General features: G+C 57.7%; 1 protein-coding gene across 9 annotated transcripts in view; it reads right to left on the reverse strand.

Moving 5' to 3' along the window:
• TNS1 (tensin 1) overlaps window positions 1-18,809 on the reverse strand; it is a 66,257-nt gene that overhangs the window by 20,206 nt on the left and 27,242 nt on the right. For 8 of the 9 annotated variants that reach the window (XM_040069400.2, XM_040069405.2, XM_040069401.2 and 5 more), the window contains 7 exons: window positions 18,202-18,262; window positions 16,741-16,816; window positions 16,470-16,599; window positions 16,032-16,097; window positions 15,324-15,485; window positions 5,016-6,716; window positions 2,602-2,682 (listed from right to left, as the gene is read on the reverse strand). In XM_040069400.2, the coding sequence (XP_039925334.1) occupies window positions 2,602-2,682; window positions 5,016-6,716; window positions 15,324-15,485; window positions 16,032-16,097; window positions 16,470-16,599; window positions 16,741-16,816; window positions 18,202-18,262 (2,277 nt within the window). The remainder of the gene's footprint in view (window positions 1-2,601; window positions 2,683-5,015; window positions 6,717-15,323; window positions 15,486-16,031; window positions 16,098-16,469; window positions 16,600-16,740; window positions 16,817-18,201; window positions 18,263-18,809) is intronic. The other variant, XM_040069404.2, reaches the window with a different exon arrangement.

The following is an 18,809-nucleotide window of genomic DNA, read 5'->3' on the forward strand; positions in this document are numbered from 1 at the left end:
TGCTTCCCCTCTCTCCTCATGGGGCTCTGCATGGGACCCACGCCTCACGCCCGCTGACCTCCCCTCTTCACTGCTGGGCACACACACCAGAGCTTTCCCGGCCCGGGGAAAGCGCTGGGAGGGCAGCAGGGAAGGAGGTGGCCTGGGCACATTTCTAAATAATCAGCCCAGTGAATGGCAACAACAATAAAATCGCGGCTCGGGGGGAGAGGCGGCCAGGCTGCGAGGCGGGGGACTCGAGCCAACGGGGCTGGCTCCAGCCGCGGAGGCGGCCTGGAAAATTCCACTAAGAGCAGCTTTGAAACACAACTCCCGATCCCTTCTGCAGGTGCTTACTGGCATGGGGGATGGCCATTAAAAAGACTCATGGAGAGAACGGGGGGACAGAGAGGGTCCCTGGGAAGCTGTCTTGCAAGTACGGGCAGCATTGCTTATCTTTTGTCCTGCTCTTCACTTCAACGGACTGAAGCCCACAGTTGTGAACACAGGGAAAAAACAAGATACTGGGGGAAAATAAAAAAGCAAGCTCTTATATTTTCTTTTTTTCCTTCCACTTCGTGCACTCTGGGTTCTCCTGAACACTGTGTGAGCATCACCAGGAGCATCCCTTGGCCCATTCCAAAGTGAGCTGCAGGGCCCGAGCACTTCAGAGAGGCAGGGACTGGCTCCTCGAGCTGTGCACGCCTACCCTGCTTTGCATTTTTCATTTGGGAAGCACTAAACGAGGCAGACGGATGGAGCCTGGCTATCAGTGCACATCACACATCTGCAGCGTGGGACCCCCTGCTCCATCCCCAGGGCTTCGCGTCACACAACCACAGGGTGCTGGGTTTGGCCCATTGGGACACCCAGGAGCTCAGCAAGCTCTGGCTGCTCCACTCCCCAGACATGGAAAGCAGCCGGGGCCACAGGGAGGGGAGGGAGGAGAAGGGAAAAAAGGGACTCATTGTTCAGGAGCGGAGAGTGGGAAACTTCACAGGCCGCCCGGAGCAAAGCCTGGAGGAAACCCAGGCTCTGAGCATGGCTCCCCCGACCCCCTGGGTGATTTATGGGATGGAAACTATGCTTGAAAAACAAATTCTCCTTTCCCCAGCTTGCTTTGCCCCCTCAGCAGACATACAGCCTCTCTTAGCCATGGTACTGTCACTGGACTCCCAAGGACACCGTGGCTGGCTGCAGGATGGCAGATTCCTGTTCACAGAGGGGGAGCAGCAGCCTGCACCCCACTCCTCACCCTCTCACCCAACACCTGTGGCACTGTCACTGCTTCTGCTGCTCATCTAAGTACCTAACCTAGTACCAACCCACTGTCCTGAGACTCAGCACAGCTCTAGGGCTGGGGAAGGGCAGGGAGCACAACAGCTGGGGAAGGAGGAGACAGGAGGGACAGCAAACCCCGGTAATTTTGCAGCTGGGGAGCCAAGTTTTAGGCCAAATCAGGAGGCAACTGCTTTTAGGCCATGAGATGCTAGAACTACTGCCAGGCAAGAGCCAAGTGATATCCCCACAGCAAACAGGAGAGAACAAAGAAGCATCCCAAGGCCCTCAGGGATGTGCACTCAGCAGTTAAACAGGGACACACAACACCCAGGAAAGAGAGATGCAAACTCAGTCCCTGCCTGCATGAGGAACAGACATTCTCCTGTGCTGCTCCTCACCAGAGCCCATCTCACCCCATCCTGGCACAGACTGCTCCCCACATCCCACCTGATTACCTCAAATGGGCACGATAAAATACTTTACCCTGAGGTATATGACAGGGCTGAGGACTGGGAGTGTTCAAACCTCTTTGGTCCTCCTGGGGAGAAACCCAAGGTGCCAGTGAGGAGAGAAAGGTCACACAGAAAGGTGGTGACTCCCCAGCCCCACTCTATCTCCCACCTTCTCCTTGCCCTGGGACAAGTGTGTGCACAACAATCACCAAGCAGGTCACCAGCACACATCACACAGTGCAGACTCACCTTCAAGGAACAAAAGTGACACTGTATGAAATTCAGCCTCAGCAGCCCACACCCTCCAGATGCAGACCAAGACATGGGGATCCCTAAACTCACATAGGAAAGACCCTCCTGGGCTGACAACTGGCTAAATCTGGGTTCTGCGGAGCTGCACCCCAGCCCCTGCTTCCCCAGGGGGTGAGCTATAGTCAGGGCAAAGCTTGAAGGAGATGCAGCAAAGGTCCAGAACTGGCCCAGCAATGAAAACCCCACCAGCAAGCAGTGCCAGGCTTGGAAGAGAGGCAAAACCAAGCGTGGGCAGGGGAGTCTGTACCAAGGGCCAGGGGCTCCCCCATCACTGTAGGAGCTCAATGAGAGCCCTTACCATCACTCTGCTGAGAAAAGGGATCAATGCCACATGGAGATGGTCTCCTGAGCCCCCCTCCATCCCATATCCATGCAACACACAGATCACTCGGCATGCACAGAGGAGGAAGGAAGGATGAGAAGGAAGGAGGGATGAAGGGGAAGGAGAGAGAGAAGATGGGAAAAGGAAAGAAGGAAGGATGAGAGGGAAGAATGCAAGAGAAGGAAGGAAAAGGATGGATGGGAAAGGCTGGAGAACAAGGAAGGAGGGGAAAGGAAGGAGGTGGAATGAACGAACCGGAGAAGGACCGTTGCTGGTTCAGAGGAGGACGGGGGACTTTGATGCTCTTGTTGAGTTCCCTGAGCTTGGCGTTGTACTCTGCCAGCATACCAGGACAGGGAGTGCAAGGAGGGTGGGAGGTCACAGAGGACAGACACAGGCCCCCACAGAGAGAGGAAGGGGCGGACAGGACAAATGTCACAAGATACAACAGAGGGGAAGAGAGAGAGAGAGAGAGAAAGAAAAGGAGAGAAAATATTATCTGGGGTCCAACAGATGAGTCTGGGGTCATTTGGGGTCTGAAGGAACTCGATCTCTGCTTGGAGCTGCTTTTCCATCAGCCAGCTTGGCTGGCTCCAGGCACCACATAAATCCATATGGGAAATCAGTCATATATAGCCTCGTGCAACACCACAGTTGCCCCATCACCATCCCCTCAGGGATGACACCATGCAGGTCCCCTTCAACACAGAATGCTCAGGACTGGGACAAGAAGGGGTGACCCCAAGTGCCTTGCTAGGTGATGAGGGGGACTTAAATGATGACAGGACCACCTCTCCTCCGTGGGGAGATGCTGGGCATGCCAGCACTGCCCTGTGCCATCTCTTCCCCTCCAGCATCAGCAGGAAGAAGGAACGGGAGCATTCCCACACCAAGAATGGAGGAGGTGTGAGATGCTCCTCATCTCTGCGCCAGGACATGCAGGCAATTTATAGCAGCAGGGAATGTAAACAAACATGTCCATGCCCCACTGTCCCCGCTGGCCGTCCCCTCCCAATGCTGGCTTCAGGACACCTCGTTCCCGCCAGAGGTCAGGCCACCCGCCTGCGCTGTCCCCACCTCAGCACAGCTCCAGCAGAGACAGGTGGCCACAGGCTGGGGACCATGCCCCAGATGCCTCTCTCTTCCCAAGGAAACCCACTGGCTACAAGGGGATGACAGTGACCCCAGCCCAGCCCTGAGGACCTGACTCAAGGGTTGGGGGGATGCATTCTTCTGGTAGTCAACATCAAAAATCCATTTCCCACACACTGCAAATGCTCCTCCTCCTCTCACTTTTCCAGCCCATTTTAATACTTCATATGGGGCGACAGGGGAAAGCAGGCATGTGCTGCTTATAATATTAAATCTAGACGTACAGCGCAGTTTGGGCATCTGTGTGTCCTTAGGTTTGTTTAAATTCTTTGCAAAAGCCCCATGACCCTTTGTGAATCTGATCTGGATCACAGAGGTCAGATTCAGACGGATGCAAACTTCTTCCAACAACTCTAGGACCCTCCTCAATCCCATTCCTGCCACTGGGACCCTTCCTGCCCCCCACCCCGTGACTCAGTCCCCACTCCTGGGAGGTTGATGCTGTTGGATTTTTCCAGCCAAGCTTTTTCCCCCTCCCTTTAATGCCGGACGAGTTTCTGGACTGAGCACAGACTTGGAAGGGTCAGGGCTGCCAAGCCCCAGCTTCATGAGCTGGCCCACAGCCCCAAACCCTTCCCAAATGTCACTCCACAATTGAACAACTGCAGCCAAAGCAGTGAGGAGGGAGGGCACCAAGCCGCCGCAGCACCATGGCACCTTCTTTCTGGGTGCCTGGGACATTGTTGTGTCCCCAAAGCCCCTAAGCTAGAGCTGCAGGAGGGCAGGGGATTGGTGGATGCAGCTTCCCCTCCACAGCACGGAGCTAATGCCTTCATCCAGCCATAGCACTGCCACTCAGCAGTGCACCCAGCCAAGCACCAAACCCCTCTGGCAGGGCTGGGAAATGTCTTCCTAGCCCCTGACCACTGCCCAACGGCTAGGACCAGATTCAAACCACCCTGCGCCAAGCTGGGCAGAATTACAGCTGACAGTCCCCACTCCAGCAGCACCCCAAGGAGAAGGTCAGAGCACTGAACCCAGCAATCCAGGGGGAAAAGCAGAGACTGAAATCAGGGGTGACTACAGCTACATCCAACAAAAGGCAAGTTCTCTGCTGGGACCCTACACTAGATCACACTCCAGGCAGGGAGAAAACCATGTCCAAGTGGGATCCAAGCAGGACAACCTCAGCCAGAGATGAAAATATTTTCCAAGATTCTCCATATTCTCCCCAAAAGAAAGCTATCCCCCTGAGACCCAGCAACTGGCCCCACCACCAGGGATGGACCAGCCCTGTTACCCTAACAGGATGGGGGGAATCCAACACCCTCAGCCACGCCTTCCCTTCTGGTCAATGCTGCTGCAGACAGCAAGCTGCAAAGGAGGATCTCAGCAAAGAGGAGCAGCCTGTGCTGCTGTCTCCGTGGCAGGTGGCTCAATCCCAAGCCCAGATCCAGCACGGACAAGAAGTCTCCGCATCACTTATCCTCAGCTCTACCATGCATGCCACCCCTGTGTGCTCCAGCACCTCGGGACATGCATCCTCCCCATCCCCCCAAGGAATCAAAGGATCCTACCTGCCACCCTGTGGGCCACCAGGCCCTCCAGATTCAAGGGCTCTTCTGCCGACCTCGACAGCTCTTCATAGCTCTCCGGTCCCTTCAGGGGCATCTGGCTTTGTGCTGGGACGGTGGGGGAAGGTGGGGAGGAGGCGAGTTGCTGCTGAGACCCCACAGGGCTGTAGCACGAGGTGCCGAGTGGGACGGTGCCCATCTGCGCTTCGGCCGGGGCATGGCTGTAGCTCCTGGGCTCTGGCAGCGATGCCAGCTGGTAGCTGTAGGGTGAATAGGTTTCCCGATAATCATGCACCCCGTAGTCCAGCTCTGCGGGAGAATAGGCTTTGCCCCCGGGCTCAGAGACCACAGGGCTCACGGATGTGCCGAAGGACCTCGGCTGGGACACCTGCGGAGTCGGCCGGGCGTAGAGACCAGCAACGGGCTGGGTCGAAAGGGAGGAGGGCAGGGGTCCGGCCGCCTTGTCCTGACGGGAGGTGGCCGGCACACTCTGTGACTTGTGGACAGCAGGTGCGAGGTCCAGCATGAGGACATCCAGCGCTTCGATGGACTGCTCAATCTCCCGGCGAGAGGGCACCCGGGGGAATTCGGGCATGCTGTGGCTGTGTGGGGGCACCGTCTGCAGCGGGCTGGGCTGGGGGCTGCAGCTCGAGATGCTGGGGCTGTGGCTCTCCATGCCGCCCTCCTGCAGCCGGGAAGGCGGCCGGCTTCCTCCCTGCTGTTGCCAGGAATTTAAGCCCCTCTGCACAGCCTCCCGGCTGCTGGTACTGCGAGCCGGGGCCTGGGGCAGCGCGGGGTTCGCGTCGTACTTGGCGGTGTCCACTGCCGGGAAGGACCGCGAGCGGTAGGTTCCAGGGTGGTCGTAGGCATACAGGTAGGGCTGGGAACCGGGCAGTGGCTGAGGCTGGAGCCACCCTGAGGCGTGGGAGCCCGGCAGGCGCTGTGGGTAGCCAGCCAGGTGCTCCTGAGTGGATGCCGAGGGCCGCAAGGAAGGCAGCGTGTCACGGAGGTGGTGGCCCATCAAGGTGTTCTGGTTATTGTACGGGTAGCCACCATTGGAGAGCAGCTCGCCATCATACAGCCCCTCCTTCAGCAGCTTCTCAGCCCCGTTGCAGCTCGAGGGGCCATTGGGAAGGGAGGACAGGCTGCCCACCCGGGGTGCCTCCTGGTAGCCGGTCTCACTGGCAGTGGTGGTGCCATCCAAGGAGGAGAGCGTGCCCAGGCTGCCCACACTGTGCCCATCCTGGTTGGGCAGCTCATCATCCAAGATATCCGTCTCCCGCTCGGCCACCAGTGCCGCGGCATTCCCATTGACGTGCACCTGAGCCGGCACCACGTGGCGGCCCGGCACGGCGGGCAGGCGCGCCGGCGCAGGGCCGGGCACGTGGTTGTGCATGGGTGGCGCGCTCTCCAAGCCAAAGCCGACAAGAAGACGATCCAGCTCCTGCTTCTCCTCGGGGCTCAGCACCGCCTGGCCACTGGGTGCCCCGGTCACCCCCGGCTCATCGGTCCGGTCGGTCTTGGTGGAGGCGGTGGAGTTGCCCGAGTCGCTGCTCACTGAGAGTGTGTGCTCGACGTGGTTGGGGGCTGCTGAGAGCGGGAGCCGGGCAGCGTTGACGGCACCGGTGCTGCCGTGGAGGGAGTCTTTCTTCTTCACTTTAGCGTAGAGGCTCCCATCCAGGGGCCCTTGTGTGTGCCCAACTTCTGCAAGGGGAGAAACGAACACGAGACCCCAGATCAATTGCTGGCGCTCTGCACGGAGCTAATGGGTCCCATTAGCCGGTGATTTCGATTTCTTCCGTGTGCCAGAACACTTAACGACCAGCATCGATGTCTCCTCGGCACCCTCCACACTCCCACCGGCGCCACCATGCAGAGACATCGGAGCCAGGTCCTCCCCAACCCCATGTCCCCGCAGCCCCCCAGTTCACACACAAGCACTGCCTGCTCCACTGGGATGCACTAAATATCCCGTGCACTGCTTCCAGGCATCATTCCTGGCAATTCTCCTCCACAGCTGGCAAGGGCTGGAGCTACCCACACAGTCAGCGATCTCTGCTCCGCAGGGTTCATCCAGCCCCAAAGGACCATGTGGTACCAGGGAGGCAAACAGGGAGGGTGGAGGAGATGCATCACAGGCCATAGGAAGATGGGGTGGAGGCAATCAGTATGTGGCCTCGTAGCTCTTTGTGTCTCCAGCTGGATGGATGTACTCAGACCGCAGGTGAAGGACAGATGAACCACAGACCCACCTTCCCTCTCCCTGGCCATTCTCCTCCCAAATGATGCATGGATGCAGCCAGACAAACATCCTTGACTTTTTCTTCCCTAGCTAAAGAGGCTTCCACCCTTTCTGTTCTAACCCTTCCCTCTCTCAGGCCAGGTCAAACTGCCCCAGAGCTTCCGCACCGACAGTGCCCAGCCCTGAACATGCAGCATCTCCTCCCCGGGAAGGCCCTGACACCATGATTCAAGTCCAGTGTGGGCAGATGGCTCTGCTCCACAGCCCCTAAAAGCTGAGGGGAAGCCAGGGCATGGTAGCGTCGCCGCCAGTAATCTGGCACTCCAGTTCTGAGCCCCCCAGCTTCCATCACACCCATCAGCACCAACACCACAACAAGCTGCCCCCTTTAAACCTTTCCAAGTGGGGCAGACAGATTTTGGGGATACAGAGGGACCTTGGCCACTGACAGCAATGGGAATAGCTCCGAAGCTGCATCCCCCCCTGCCAGAGCAGCACAGCACGGACCAGGCTGCAGACTCTTGTTTTTCCAGCTCCCTGACGAGGTTTCCTGGAAGGTCCCGCGAGCAGTGTTAAACACTTTCTTTTGGAGGAAAAAATGACTCTTCCCTGGCGGGGGGCCAGGCGGCTGACTCAGGGACGGAAGACGGCCCTAGCACGATAGTGTGAAATCAGAGCGGTCCTATCTGCAAGCAAAACACTTCCGAGCCGGGACAGCTTAACCAGTCCCACGCCGCCGCACCCCGGCAGCTCCCACACCAACAGCCCCCCTCACCATAAAGCAGAGGAGGACAGTAACACTGAGCCCAAGTCCTACAAAGTCAGGGCCCTCTCCTTGTTGCTGATTTTCCACTCCTGAATCCCCACTGGCAATATCCCAAGGAGGCATTTGAGCCCCAAGGCCTCCCGCTGGCTTGAAGATATCTCAGGACCATGCAGCAAGGTCCTCTCTGGGCACTTGATATGAGAAAGGGTGAGAATTTCTCACAGAGACTCAGAGCTTCTTCATCCAGCCAGTAAAGCCAGGAGCCAGTAGCATTTGTCTCCACAACACCTCCCATACTGGGGAAAAGGGGAAGACACGGAGTGAAACTCTTTCCACGGAGGAAAAAAGAAAAAAGCATATCCAGGGGCAGTGTCGATGCTGGACAGGCTGAGACACTGCTTGGAGACAGGGGGAAAGGCACAGCCCTCCTGTCTGAAGGCAGCAGTGGGTGCTGGCTGGTCTTGAGAAACAGGGCAAAAGCCAGGATGGGGGCTGGGAGGACAACGGCAGAGGAATAGAAAGGAAAAGGGAATAAATAAATATAAATGTAAGCACATGGTGCCAAGGGAAAAAATAGACAGGAAAGGCTTTAATTACTCTTTGGGCTGGGTACTGCCCCACGGCTGGGAGAAATGTCTCCAAGAGAGGTCAGGATGGGCACGATGCAGTTCATGGCAGAGACAGAAAGCCCCAACTGCTACGTCCCACCTTCACCAAAACCTATGGTGAGGAGGGGACATAGGGGGGCTGGTGGCCACCCCCCCAAGAGTAGTACCAGGGTAGTAAGCAAGGAACAGCCTGTGGCAGCTCAGCCATCAGCCAAACCCTTGTCCTATGGTTGCTCTGCCCAACACCTCATTGTTCATCCTGTCCTCAACCCCATGTACCTCCTGGGCTCTGATACCATAAGACAAACACTGCTATTTGCTGCCACTTCAAAGCCTCCTCCACTATCCCTGGGCCACACCATCTTTCATATTACTATTACTATTTATTCAACTTCTCAGACTTTTCACCTGAGAAGTTGAATAGAAAACAAAACAAAACGAAACTAAATTAAACTAAATGAATAAAATAAAATAAAATAAAATAAAATAAAATAAAATAAAATAAAATAAAATACAAAACTAAGGGATAACAGGACAGAACGCCTTAGCCAAACCAGCCACCCTCAAAGCAGCAGGCTCTCAGGACCCCATTTGCAAAGTGTCTGCAGCTCCCAGCAAGGTCGGATTTCATCCCTGAAGGTCGGAGTAGCTCCTGCTGGCAGACTGTGCCATCCCATCGTGGGCTGGGTTTGCTCTGGGCTCAGCCCCGGACGCAGCTCTGCTCTGGCTCTGTCTGCTCCAGCTGCATGGAGGCAGCTGCGGGAAACGCTCAGCCCAGCCTGGTCCCAGCCCTGCTGCCAGGCTCGCTGCCCTGGAGAAGAAATGCTTTGTCCTCTCCCTCTCCAGCACCCCGTGGCTATACCCAGTAAAAGAACTGGTCCGGGACAAGTGTGACAACGCCAAGGGGGTGAGCTCGCATCCCCAAAATCCCAGGCAACTGCCTCGCACACAGTGGGGTGCAGCGCACAGCATCGTGCACCAGCACAAATCTTGTCCACGGCTCTGAACCGCTGCAGAAGATAAGGCTGAGGTATCACTGTGTCTCCTCGTCGTGCCCCCAGCAGCATCCCACCTGCTGCCTCCACTCCCCACCCAGAGCCCCTGCCTCAATGCATTTCTGGAGCATCAGCCAGCAGGGAAGACCCTGGGGTCCCAGGACCCTTCACAGGAGGGTGTGAGCTGAACCTCACAGGGAAGAGTTTAGCCGCTTTATCTCTGGTTTCATCCTGTAACCAGGTATGATGGCATGGAGCAACCCCAGCCCCTGAGCCGCAGGTCACCACAACCATGAATTCACCACCCAGCCCCCAGACCGAAGAAAAGCGAACTCAAGACTTACCAGATAGGGACGGGGATTAAAAGATCCCAGGCGAAGGGAAGGAGCACGCAGCAAAATGCCTTTCCTTCACCCCTTCCAGCACCAGAGCCTTCCTGGGGCACCTGGTGTGGTGGCAGCTCCGACGGCGTCCACAGGCAGCCCCGTGTGTCCGTCCAGGACAGGAGCCGACGGCCTGGAGCTGGCTCGGGTTGGCGTTTGTCCCTTTGGCTCTGCTTTCCCTCTCGCGGAGGGAGCTACTCCCTTCCCAGCGCCGTGTCCCGCGGGGCCGCCAGAGGGGAACCCGGGCGGCGGCGGGGCGCCGGGAGGGGTGGGATACCGGGAACCCCGGGACACGGGGAGCCGGAGGGGAGGATGGACGAGCCGAAGGTGGGAGAGGCCGGAGATGGGATGGAGGCGAGGAGGGGCGGCTGTGCTCCCCTCCGCCCCAGACCACACAGGGACCGCAGGGAGGAGCGGGAGGGGAAGGGGAGCGGCGCGGGGAGGGCGGCGGGGCCGCCGGAGCTCCAGCCCCAGCCCGAGTTAACCTCAGTGAGGTACGGAGAGGGTGGGAGCCATGGAGGGAGGACAGCCAGACAGACAGCTTCCAGCTATGAATATTAACTACTTCCTCCACGAGCAGGGCTCCGCCGCGTTAACTGTTTCCTAGGCAGGACAGACAGCCGGACAGCTGGACAGCCTGCCCGCCTCGCGCCGTGCACTGAGCATCACCCCGCTGGGTGACCCCCTCATTTGAGACACCCAGCCCTGCTCAGCTCCTGTGTGCGTGCGTCACACCTGTCCCCAAAGAACAGCGACACATTCAGGGTGGGGATGTCCTTCCAAACCACACACGATGCTGAAACCCAGACGGGTCTGCAAATTCAAATGTCTTGCTGGAGACTTGAGTTTCTCCATCTGAAATAACTAACACAGCTAAAGAGGGGTGGAAACCAGCCACGGACAAGCCATCGACCCCACTGACCCATTGTCACAATCCCCTTGCCTGCCCTGCCAGTGCCACGGGAAGAGCATGGACAAGCCAGCCCTGTTTTCGGGATGCACACAGTGCCCTGCTCTATGACAGGAGGAACGGCATGATCTCATCCACTCCAGAGCTGTCTGAGACTGAACTGCACCACCCCAAGCAAAATCCATGCTGGTATGGTGCTGACAATTTGCTGGTCCAGGTGACAGCAAGCCCACCCCACATCCAGGCCCCTGCCTGAACACATGTTCAGGACTCCACTCCTCAACTGATCCACTACACTCAGCAAAACATGAGGCTCCCTCCACTCTAATGCTCCAAACCATGTGTTTCTCACACCCCCATGGATGACGGCAGGGGATGAGAGCAGTGTTTCCAGCCGGCCCCCTGACTCACAGCCCTGTTTGCTCCCAGATAATAGCACATGCCAAGCCAGGAACCTTCCAAAACCTCCCAAGTTTGCTTATTTTTTGTCCTGGCTGTGCCAGCTGCGGGAGGGCAGAGACAGAGCTCCCCACTCCTGCCGTGGCACAACCCCAGCCCAAAGCATAGAACTGCTACAAAGTTTTGACTTCAAGGACAGCTTAAAGGGGGAAGAGAAGGGGCTGAGTTTTCACCAGCTGATCTCTCTCTCCCTGCATCCCAGCCCTGCCTGGTTCTCGGTCCCAGTGGGAACAAACCCCCCCACCACCTCACATGACAGCCCCAAATACCAGGTCAGAGGACAGATCCTGTCCTGGGAATAGCCACACTCCAGCTGAAATGTCTAGCCAAGCCCGTAGATGCTCCAGCATTTCACCCACGGGGGATAACCAGAAGCAAGGGGAACACTCCCTGTGCATTCCCATCCAGCCCGTGCAGATCCTCACTGCCCTCCAAAATGCCCACCTCAACACACCCTTACCTTGGAGCAGATGGAGCAGAGAGCAGCGGAGAGGGGCAGAATAAGGAAGGGAAGTGGATTCCTTCAGCTTTAGTCAGCTGGTGAAGGCAAGAGGAGAGCCAGTGGCCCCCCTCCCCACCGAGCCTGGCCTAGGGACCAATCCAGCCGCAGGGGGAAAGCAGCAGCCTGCCAGCAGCTCCAGCAATGGATTTAACAGCTCTGGCCTGGCCCATTTGGCTCTCCACCTCTGCACAGCCTGGCCTGCCCTCCTAGGCAGCCTCAGCCCCTCCTGCTAAGTGGGACAGGATTTGACCCCACTAGGAAAGGTGTGCCCCATGATATGCCAACCCTCCTGGGGGACAGAGGACAGGGACCCCATTGAGGGGCTTTCTCCTCCATGGAAAAGTGCAGGATCAGCATCCAGCTCTATTTCTGGGGCTCCAAGACCCCCTGACCTTTGCCACATGTGGTTCAGGCTCTGATGTGACCTCCCCTCACTGGAAGGGTGGGATGCTTACCCCAGTTCCCACCCTGGCCAGCCCTGCCCTGCTAGGGGATGTGTGGGAAGACAGGGATGAGCTGCAGGGGAGCCCTACGCCAGAACCATGACTCAGGTGGGGATTTAGCAACTCTCTTGCAGATGTCGGATTTGGCCAGGCCCTGGCCACTCTCCTCCCAGCCTGGTAAAGACACGGCAGGCAGGGCCAGCCCAGGGTGGGTCCAAAGACCAGTGGTTACAGGGAGCTGCTGGGCTGGGGACACATCTGGCCCTTTCAGATTTTCTCACAACACCACAGGATGACAGAGCTTGGGGACCTCACAACAGTCACACATGCAGACCTTGAGGACAACCCGTACACTGATTCCATGCCAGTCCCAGCACCCAGTTCTCCATCAGCACTGGTTTTCTCAGCAAAATCAAACCAGGCCATAAATGATCTCCAGAGTTACAGCATCTGTAGTACCCCAAACTTTTTCTGCAGTGATCCTCCAACCAGCTGCAAACCCAGCAATGCCACATCCAGCTGCCGGCCTCCTCCCACCTCTCTGGAGCCAGCTTGGCACCCCAAGGAGAGCTACCACAGTGCTAGCAACCACAAAAACAGCCAGAGTATGAAGCATCACCTCCCTTCAACCTCTGAACACCCTCGGCCAACCAATGGCCATGGGGACTGCAGCAGGAACCTGCCAAGCAGCCACCATTGACCTGAAAGCCCCTTCAAGGAGGAGGAAGGAAGGCAGGGAGAGCCACTCGCCTTCCCCAGGCTGTGCAGACATGGCTGAGGGGCAGAAGGACAGGCTGTAGGGGTATCCCAGCATACCCTACTCTCCATAAGGACCACGGGGCAGCCCAAACATGGTTGGCAGCAGAGACTCTGTCTGAGTAAAGCAGGAGGGTGAGCTCGCTGATGGGGCCAGCCTCTCCCATGGAAGTGGCTCACAGAGAGCCTGCTGAATCCATCTGCGTCCCCTCAGCCAGAGAGCAAGATGTGCGGGTACAGATCCCCCTCTCACGCCCCCTGCTCTGGAAGAGCTTAGTCAACCGATGACCCCGCTGCAAGTGAGTTTCCCCTTCTCCAAGTCCCCACAGATAAGCACGGCAGAGGCGAGGGGACGCCAGGACAGGCACCATCCCCAGCCACCCGCCTGCCCCTCCAGCTTTGGGGTCCCACGGGACCATCCCACCCTGGCAGGCACCCCCCAGCCCTTATGGGTGCTCCATGCTGAGACGAAGCTGCCGGAGAAAGGGCCTCCACCTTCACTGAGAGTGGCTGTGGCCAGCAGAGACGCGGCATGGGGGAACCCACCGTTCGGCAGGCGATCCCGATCCCGTCGGCCCGGGCTGCAGCGAGCGTCTGCGGGGAGCCTTCGCCGAGTGGCAGCACGGGCAGCGGCAGGGACAAGGAGCAGCGGCTGATCCCAGCCCGGCGTGGGTCCTGGTGCCAACCTCACCCCCCTCCGCCCCCGGACGCCGCTTGCTCACGCCTGGTGGTGCCAAAAATGTGGCGTGCAATTCCCTGACCAAATAAGGCAAGAACGACCATAAACAGGGACCCCCCCCTGCACAGCCGGACACCAGAGTCCCCATCCTGGCTTGGGACAGGCTGGAAAAGAGGAAAAGTGACAACAGAGAAGGAAAAAGATAGGAGCCCCTCAAGCTCATGCTGACTCCCACCACCACTGCCCAAAGTGTCCCATGGGACAGCTGGGAAAGACCCCTTGTAGGTGGGCTTCTTGCAGCTGCTTGTGCTGGCATGGGTCAGAGGGCAGCTTTCTGCCTGTGGCTTCACCCTTCCACAGTCCCGGCTCATCTCCAAACTGGGGCAGTGTTTACAAATTCAAGGTGCCCTCATTCTCTATTGCCGCCCTTCCCAGCAGAGAGGACAGCCCAGTCGGTGCACGGAGGTACCTCCACAGGTCCCTGACACCTGCTAAGACCCCCAAGGGGAAATGGAGTGGAGCCCTGGGGTACTTCTGCAGCACCAATATTCACAAAGACCCCCATGAAAGTACAGAGATGAGTCCTGGGGTACCCCTGCAGCCCTGGGAGGGGCTGGGGTGCAGAAACTTTGGCCCAGGATCCAGAGTGGAACACGTGCAATGAGGCACTCAGGTTTCTGCAGGCAGGAGGGGACTGACAGGCAGTCTTTGCCAGCTTGAGGCTGGACCCACAGCTCCCCAGCCTGCACATAGCCCACAGCTGAGCCTGCACATCACGAGTTGCCTGTTTACTGCCCTGTGCCAAGGCAAGTGCCCATGCCAGCTGCACAGAGCCGCCCCAGGTCCAGTTCGGTGTGGCCACCGCAGCACAGACACTCTCGGCTGGCCCAGGCACCCAGAGCCCCCACCCTGCACCGCCATCCACAGCTCCCACTCAAAGCAGCCGGTGACCTTCGGGGACATCAGGGACCGCAGCTGTCCCTGCTCCAGGGACGCCTCTCCAGATCTGGCCAGCAAAGCCCAGGCATCTGCTTGGCCACGGGTGGCCTTGCCTCCAGGACAGGGGCCCACCACCCTTCGACATACAAGTGCTGCCCGTTCCTGCCAAGTGGGTGACAGCAGTCAACTTGCTGCAACAAAATGGGTGCTCAAAGGGCTTTTCCCAGCTCTGAGAGATGCAGCAGACCATCGAAGGCCAGTAAGACATCCTCATCCCCTAGGGATAATTAAGGCACATCTACATCCTGCCATGCTTGCAGCACGACAAAGTAGCTGGGATACCTAGCGGTCCTGCAGACATGGGGTTTGGATTTCTTAAAGGTCTGGGGCATAAACTAGGGTTGGACCTGGCTTGTGCAAACAGGACTTTGACAGCTAAGTGCTGAAAAGAAGAGCCTAAGCTCCCTGGCACTGTTGCAGAAGGCAAAGTCCATCAGATCTTGCTCTCCCATCCCATGGCCACGCTGCCCCCATCAGCAGCCGCTCTGCTGCCCACCAGTGTCCCCTGTCCTGGGGCAGGGCTATTTCCATGTGGCCATTTTGGCCACTACCACCTTGTGAGCCCTAACCTTTCTCCAGGTGCTTGCTGGGCAGGGGCGGCTCAGCCCAGGCCCCCTCTGCACTGTCCTCACGCTGGATGTTGAAGTTCTCGTAGGAATCCCACCGGATGAGTGGGTCGGATGTGTTGTAGTCCACAGAAACACTGGGCCCATTCTCCAGGTGCTCCATGCCTGGAAAGAGACAGCATGGTCAGGTAGGACGACAATGGAACCAGCAAGGGTGGGATGGGGGAATAGGTGGAGAAAAGTGCATGCAAGGAAAAAAAGTGCAGGAGCCATGGGGCAAGGCAGGAGACTCCTGTAGGAAAGGCAGCATCAAGAGATGGATGAGCACAGGATGTACACCAAGACTCACAGACAAAGTGTACAAGTCTGCCTGGGGTTTTTGGGATTGCCTAGAGACCAGCACACAGACTGGCAGTGAGTGTGCATGGCTCTGGACTTCCTTAGCAAGGGAGTCCTCCATTCCCAAACATTCCTTCCACCTCCCCTGGGCCAGCAAGGGCTTTGGAGAGCAGCCTTCTGGGGAAGAGAGCGAGATGGATAGGGTGCTCCTAGATCAGCCTTACTGCCTGGATGCCTCACCCTACCCTGGGGACAGTGGGACTTCAAGGGGACAGGTGGAGGTCACAAGGGAGGGAGCAGAGGCTACAGCTGAGGGGAAGGAAAGGAGACAGCATGCACCTCCAAACCCCCATGGCACTGAGCCAGCCATACCTTGGATCTTCTCGGGGCCATAGGAGAACACAAACTCCACCTTCCCATACTCAGGGAAGCGGTCATCTGGCAAGGAGAGAGCAGAATAAAGGGACTATCTCCATCCATAGCTTCAGTAGTAGCCAGTCGCCCCAAACGTGCCCCCAGACCAGCTTAAGGCTGGGAGCTGCTAGGGGATATCCCTGCATGGTGCAGTGCATCTTAGCCCCCGAAACAACCCTGAGCCAGCCCCTCTGCACCAGTAATGGTTTTGGCAATGAAAGGGATGACGGTGCCACCACTTCCCAAGCAGCACCACACCCTGCAGATGGAGCAGGGGTGCCCTGTTTTGGCGGGGGTGGATCTGGGATGGATGCCCAGATGTCCCCATGATGACACCAGAGTTAGAGGGGTGGGAGGATGAGGGAGTGTGGAGCAGGGAAGTGCCAGGGCAGTTACCTCTGAAGGCCTCATCCAGGTCCTCCTTGCCAAAGACAACATCAAGATCATGCACTGCACACGTGTGGAACTGCACACGGAAAATCACGTCACGGGTAGGGCTGCGAAACTTCTTGTGGTAGCACTTCAGCTGCAGGGAGGAACGGGGATGGGCCATCAGGACAAGCCCCCAGAACTGGGCAAGGGGAATCTGGGGATCTGGACCCAAGGCAAGGCAACCACACAACCCCTGTGTGCTTCCTACACCGGGAGCTGAGCTGACAATCCTTACCAAGATATCGCCCTTGAGCAGCAAGCCAGGCTCAATGGTGATGCAGATGCCCGTCTGGCTGTCTCCTTGCACATTGCTGCGGAGAGGAACAGTGGGAGGATGTGAGCTGTGGTGCAGAGACCCCCGCCCAGAAAACTCCTAGCAGCACCTCAACCAGCCCTCCACCAAAATCCAGGCAGAAAAGGCGCAAAGCACAGAGCCTGCCTTCCCTGTGACTGAGGGAGGTCCCGTCCACCACCTCAAGGGGCACCCATTCCCAGTGGAAGGAGGACGGGAAGGGGAAGCTGAGGCACAGCTCAGCAAGGGTGCAAAAACTGCTGGGTGGGAGGGTTTGCCCAGGTTCCAAGTGCCAAGGCTGGGCTATCAGCCATCCACCCAGCTCCCATGGCTCAACTGGGGCATGGGACACAGAGGGAGAAATCTCTGGGAAGACTCTTCTCCCTGCCTCAGTTTCCCTGTGGGAAGCCCTCCCCTCCCAGTGCACCACCGACAGACTGCCGACGGGCGGTGGCGTCAGCAGCCAGGGACAAGGGAAGAAAGGAGTTGGATTTCACAGGCAAGATAAACCTGGAGTTTATTATAGGCATCCCATAAACAGTCTATTAAAAGCTGAAAGGCAAGGCCAGGATGGCAGTAAATCTCAGCTAACAGGGACCCATGGCTGTGTGGAAGTCAGATCTGGTCCTGGGGGTTGAGATGGGAATATCCCAGAGGTGAGGTGCTCCGGTCCCTCCAGGGAGACCAGGGGTCCCACCCAGACTGGGATGTGGCACTGGCAGAGTGTCTGGAAGGTCGGAGAAATCAGCTCCTGCTTTCCTTTTGCCAGTGATTACTCTGGTAATCAGCATCAGAAAAAGACTGTGTGGAGATTAAAACGAGGGGAAAACCTTTTTTTGGAGAAAGAAAGGATATTAGCTCAGCTGGTCAGAGCATGGTGCTAATTACACCAAGGTTGCGGGTTCAATCCCCATATGGGCCATTTACTTTGGAGTTCGACTCAATGATCCTTGTGGGTCCCTTCCAAATAAGAATACTCCGTGATCCGTAAGGACTAATCCAGGCAGGAAGAGCAGTTCTTTAAGCAGGGAGAGAAGAAATGCCTTCATCTCCCACGGTGCGCTCCTCTCCCAGATGCCTCCATCGCTTTCCCCACTCCCTCCGGGGACACCCAGCCCCAGGCTCCGCGCAGCCCCAGGCTCCCTCTGCTGATACGCGGAGTCACTACAGCCCTCGCAGCAGAAGGGTCCAGTACGGCCCAGCACCACGGACGAAAAGAAGTTACCACCAGTTACCACCGCCGAAAAAAAAGGAAGCCCCCTTTTTTTTCCCCTGGCCCCCAAACGGACTAAGCACAGAGCACAAGACCGCAGGAGACTTGTCCTTGACCCTCTCTATCCTCCCCCGCTCGCCATGCCCCCCATGCTGGGCAGTAGGAAAGCCCCACGGCGAGGAGATAGTTACTAGATCCCCGAGGTGTAGACCGGCTGCATGGCCTGGTAGATTTTCAGGAAGGGCCGGCAACCTGGAAGACATCAAGGCGGGGAGAAAAGGCACGCTGCTGTTAGGCGGTTGGGCGGAGGGGCCAGGGGAGGGATTAGTCACGGGGGAGAAATCCAAACAGGGAGGGAGCCAAAGCAAACAGCCGCTCCCTGCCCCAGCCAGCCCGCACCGATCAAGGGCAACATCTGCAATGGGCAGAAAGGATGCTGTGGATGAGCTGGGAAAGGGCAGAGCGCTCAGTTTGGGTCCTGTAGGACCTAGGGCAAGTGCTGGACTGGGGATAGGGGTGGGATGATGATCTGGGTGAGGTAGCAGCACAAGACAGGATAGTGCATCCCAAACCCCAGTCTGGTGCCATCCTTGGAAAAGCTGTCAGAAAAACATTGGCACCCCACAGCTCAGGTTAGGGCCCAGCATCGGGAGGGCATCCTCTGAGGGCATCTCTGCCAGAAAAGGGTAGCACCCTGCTAACGTGAGTGAACAGTCTCTGAGAGGGAAAGGGAAATTCAAGCTGGAAATGGTGGAAAATATCACCCAAGGAGGACAAGCCTGGCCAGGCAGGGTGGGGT

The sequence above is a fragment of the Hirundo rustica genome, chromosome 7, assembly GCF_015227805.2.
Source record: "Hirundo rustica isolate bHirRus1 chromosome 7, bHirRus1.pri.v3, whole genome shotgun sequence".
Taxonomy (NCBI): Eukaryota; Metazoa; Chordata; class Aves; order Passeriformes; family Hirundinidae; genus Hirundo; species Hirundo rustica.